Below are 3929 nucleotides of genomic sequence, written 5' to 3' on the forward strand. Positions count from 1 at the left end.
ATTAAAGACGTGAAAATTCCATAATAGTTTGCTACTTGCCTATCATTTCTCTTCTCTATCTCATCATGATAGATATGAAATATGATAAAAATCATTAATAAAAATAATAATTTACATAATTAAATCCAAATATATACTAAACAAAATTACAAATATACAATTTTCACCACTACAAATTTCTAATTTCAACTTAATATAACCTTCTCTCCACCCACCCAAAACCACCCCCAACCAAAAAAATCCTTTATCCAAAAGAAAAACCAAACTACCTCCCACCAAATGAAAAGTGACCCCCAAAATAAAATATAAAAAACAATTTACTGTCCATGTTAATCTACTTTTGAAAATTTTAGAGCCTAAAGTTGAAAATGACATTTCCCTTCGATTTTGAAATTGTGATTGAAGCCATGGGAGTTTGGTTAGAAAAGACACAAAGTCTTGTCGTTATATGCCTTATCGACTCTAACATCCTATCAAAACAAAAAACAAAATAACTTGTACCAATGTGACCGTTGTATACATTTGAACACGAGTATATGCTTTGAGTTTATACATAGATGGCTCCATTAAAGATAATTTTGCTTGCAACACAAGTTCAATTAATTAAGCATGAGTAGGACCACTGGGAAACCTATTCAAAGTTTTCTTCAAGGCATGCTCATGAATAGTTCCCACAATCAAAGCTTAGAATGAATAACCCCACTCTGAAATCATAGATGGAATAAATTAGTTAGTGTTACAGTAATTATTGGTATTCATTCATTACACTCCATTAGTCCTATTTACAAGATGGGTATCTCTCTATTCTCCACATAATCACAGAGCAATTCCTTTATTCTCATGCCTTTTTGTTGTTCTGCAACAAAGATGGCATACTCCTGCAGGGAATATAACAATGAGGATGCAACCCTAGACTGGGATGACCCTTGCATAGGAGGAGAATCTCCTGCATTTTTCTATCCATCATACTTTGTGCCCAACCCATCCTCTGAAAGGAAGTGCCTGAGTCCTGTTCCACTCGGTCCTGTAAATTCTTCATGTTGTTCTCCATTCATAAGGTCTTTAAATGATGATACTAATGCTTATGCACTCTCTGGCTATAGCTACTCAAAAAGCTCCCCCAATGATAATCATGGCAGGAAAATGCACAAAGGAAGGATGCCTATTGAAGAGGAAGAGGATGAAGAAATGGGTTTCTATAGAGGAGTGAGAAGGTATTATGAGAATAGTACGTGCATTTGCCTTTTTTTCCAGGTGATTCTGTGGTTGCTGGTTTCTGTGGGCATCTTTATTGTGCTGTTTTCCATTGCAACGAGGCCTGGGTCCCCTGAGCTCTCAGTAAAGGTACTAATTCATTCATTCCGTGTTTGTTTCCTTAATGAGAAGCTAACTTACTCTTGACATAAACCCAATTCAGCAAAGGCCACAGTAGCAGGCCCGTGCAATCTTTAAATGCATGAATTGCAGAGTCCATAATTGTGCTATTGTTATTTTATGGCTTAATAGGAATGCCTATCTTGACATTCTTCTGTAAAGAGAGGCATGCCCACCAGCTCCCAAATTGAGTTCTTGTGGTTTAGAGTTTTGTTGATATTAATTGACAGATTTTTTTTGCAGTTCAGATAAGATTGCTTCTGGATTTAACTTAGGTTTTCAATTGTTGATATTGTTCCCAAATGGATGAATTACTGAATTTATATCAACACAGAGGGGCTTCTCTATCCGGTTTTGAACTTGAGAAACTTATAGACAAGAACCCTGTTCACCAACAGTGAAGAGTTTGATTGAGGTTCCATATTCTTAGGCAATGTATGTTAAGCAATTTATTTGTATGGTGACATGTGATGAGAGTAACAAATAAATCTTTTAATATCTTTTGAATGTACTGTCTGCAATGTCTGGATCTTCAGCTCAGTATGTTGATATGGTAACTATGCCTGCAATTTTATGTGCATGAATTTCACAGTGCTGTTTAGTTTTATAAGGGGTAACCAAAACCTTATTTTTGTTCCAATAAATTCTATAATAGTAGAGAGTAGCTTCGGGATTCAATTGTGTGAGATTTGTTAGACATCAATGTTTCGGATCACATTCTATGATCTATCATCAGAATAGTAAAAAACTAAAAGAGTAAAAATCTCAATCTTTAAATTCTCTCTGCACTGTTATTTTTAATGAACTATATTTATGAAAATTTTAATTTGACCCCCAAAACACAGAGATTAGCTAAGTTTTAGTGTTTATTATAAAAGCTTCTTTTACCCTCCCTTATTCATGCATACCCATAGAATAAAAAATTTCAAAGCCTGCTGTGAATATCTGTATTCTATATATTTCCTCGATCTTTGAATTTACCTCATTTCTGTTTTAGTTGAGCTTTCTTTATACACTAGTAATCTCTAATATCAGAATCTCCCTTTATACTGTTATCTCTGTTTATATAGATGGAAAACAAATAAACAGATTGACATGTTTCAAAATTATAAATAAAAGTAAGCTTTCTTCTAGTTTCAGCAATTAGCATTTTTTAATCTTAATGGAGAATTTATATTATCTATAAGATAAATTTTCTTATCTGAGTGTGAATCCTGAGAATCAAACACTGAAAAATAATTTATTTTTTTTAACTATTTTTAGGAGATGATTGGATTACAATAGTCCTCCAACTATTTTGGAGGAATGGACCATTTCAAATGAAATTTCAATCTGGGTCATTAAGTGTTTTCTTCTTTTGAAGAGAGCTTTTGAATAAACTCTGTGAATTTTTTATGATGTTTCAAAACACATTCAGTGATTCATTCTTGTTCCTGATGATGAATCACAGAATGTAATTCGAAATGTTGCACAAAAAATTTATACACAGTTTAACTGCAGAAAACTCTTCTTATTATTGTTATTATACACATGGTCACTTAGAATCATGAAAAAAATGCCTGAATTACAACTAATCTGATTGCAGAGGATAGCATTTCATGAATTTGGAGTATCACAAGGTTCAGATAAATCAGGGGTGCCAACAAAAGTATTCAGCTGCAGCTCCAATATCACCTTAGAACTTGACAACCGCTCCCAATTCTTTGGAGTCCATGTTCATCCTACTCACATAACGATGTCATTTGCAGAGCTTACAATAGCCACAGGCCAAGTAAAACAAACATCTAGCCCCTTATGCATGTTGATTTTTTCGTTTTATTTGCTTTCTTTTCCCTGAAATGTTTTTGTATATGTGTTATGTAGGGAGCTGAGATATATGTGGAGAGGGACAGTACAATGAGTTTCAATGTACACAGTGGGGCAAAGAGAAAAGCAGTTTATGGTGCAGGACCTAGTATGCTTCATCTTTTGCAATCAAGAGGAGGTCTCCCCATAGTCATGCACATTAACATTGAATCAAGTATCAGGGTTGTGTGGGACCTTGTAAAGCCTAAATTTTCTCATCATATTGTTTGCCACATGCTTGTAAATAAAAGCAATGGGGGTCATCATTTAAAACTTGCCCAAACCAGTTGCTCATATCACGCTTCCTAACACATCTAAAGCTGTACATTTTCATATTTTATGTGGGTAAGCGCATAGGTATATGTTGGGTTATGAGCATATTTCCATATTATATTGGGTAACGAGCATATGTATAATCAATTTGTTACCTTTTGATGAATTTCTCGTTCTCAATACGATGCATGAAGTAATGGGTTTTGATATTGAATATATCTTGTTTCATTAATGAGAATTATTTTTCTAATGATTTGTTTTAATTTGAGGAAGATATGTTTTTTCAAAAACGCTATAACTTTTGATGAATGTAACGGGCTCTATATTGTACGTTGAATATATCTTGCTTCAATAAATGGATTGTTTTTCTAGTGATTTGTTTTAATTGGAAGAAGATCCAAAGGACTAGTATGTTTCTTTAGGAAAGCTACAATGCC

The 3929-nt window shown here is 33.8% G+C and overlaps 1 protein-coding gene across 1 annotated transcript; it reads left to right on the plus strand.

The window, feature by feature from the left end:
- Positions 1-594: 594 nt before the first annotated feature.
- LOC131069015 (uncharacterized) lies at positions 595-3708 on the plus strand. The gene is made up of 3 exons (XM_058004299.2): positions 595-1344; positions 2960-3145; positions 3238-3708. The coding sequence occupies exons 1-3, from the start codon at positions 841-843 to the stop codon at positions 3526-3528; spliced, it is 981 nt and encodes a 326-aa protein (XP_057860282.1). The 5' UTR covers positions 595-840; the 3' UTR covers positions 3529-3708.
- The last annotated feature ends 221 nt before the right edge of the window (positions 3709-3929 follow it).

The sequence above is a fragment of the Cryptomeria japonica genome, chromosome 4 (assembly GCF_030272615.1).
Source record: "Cryptomeria japonica chromosome 4, Sugi_1.0, whole genome shotgun sequence".
In the NCBI taxonomy this organism is placed as follows: Eukaryota; Viridiplantae; Streptophyta; class Pinopsida; order Cupressales; family Cupressaceae; genus Cryptomeria; species Cryptomeria japonica.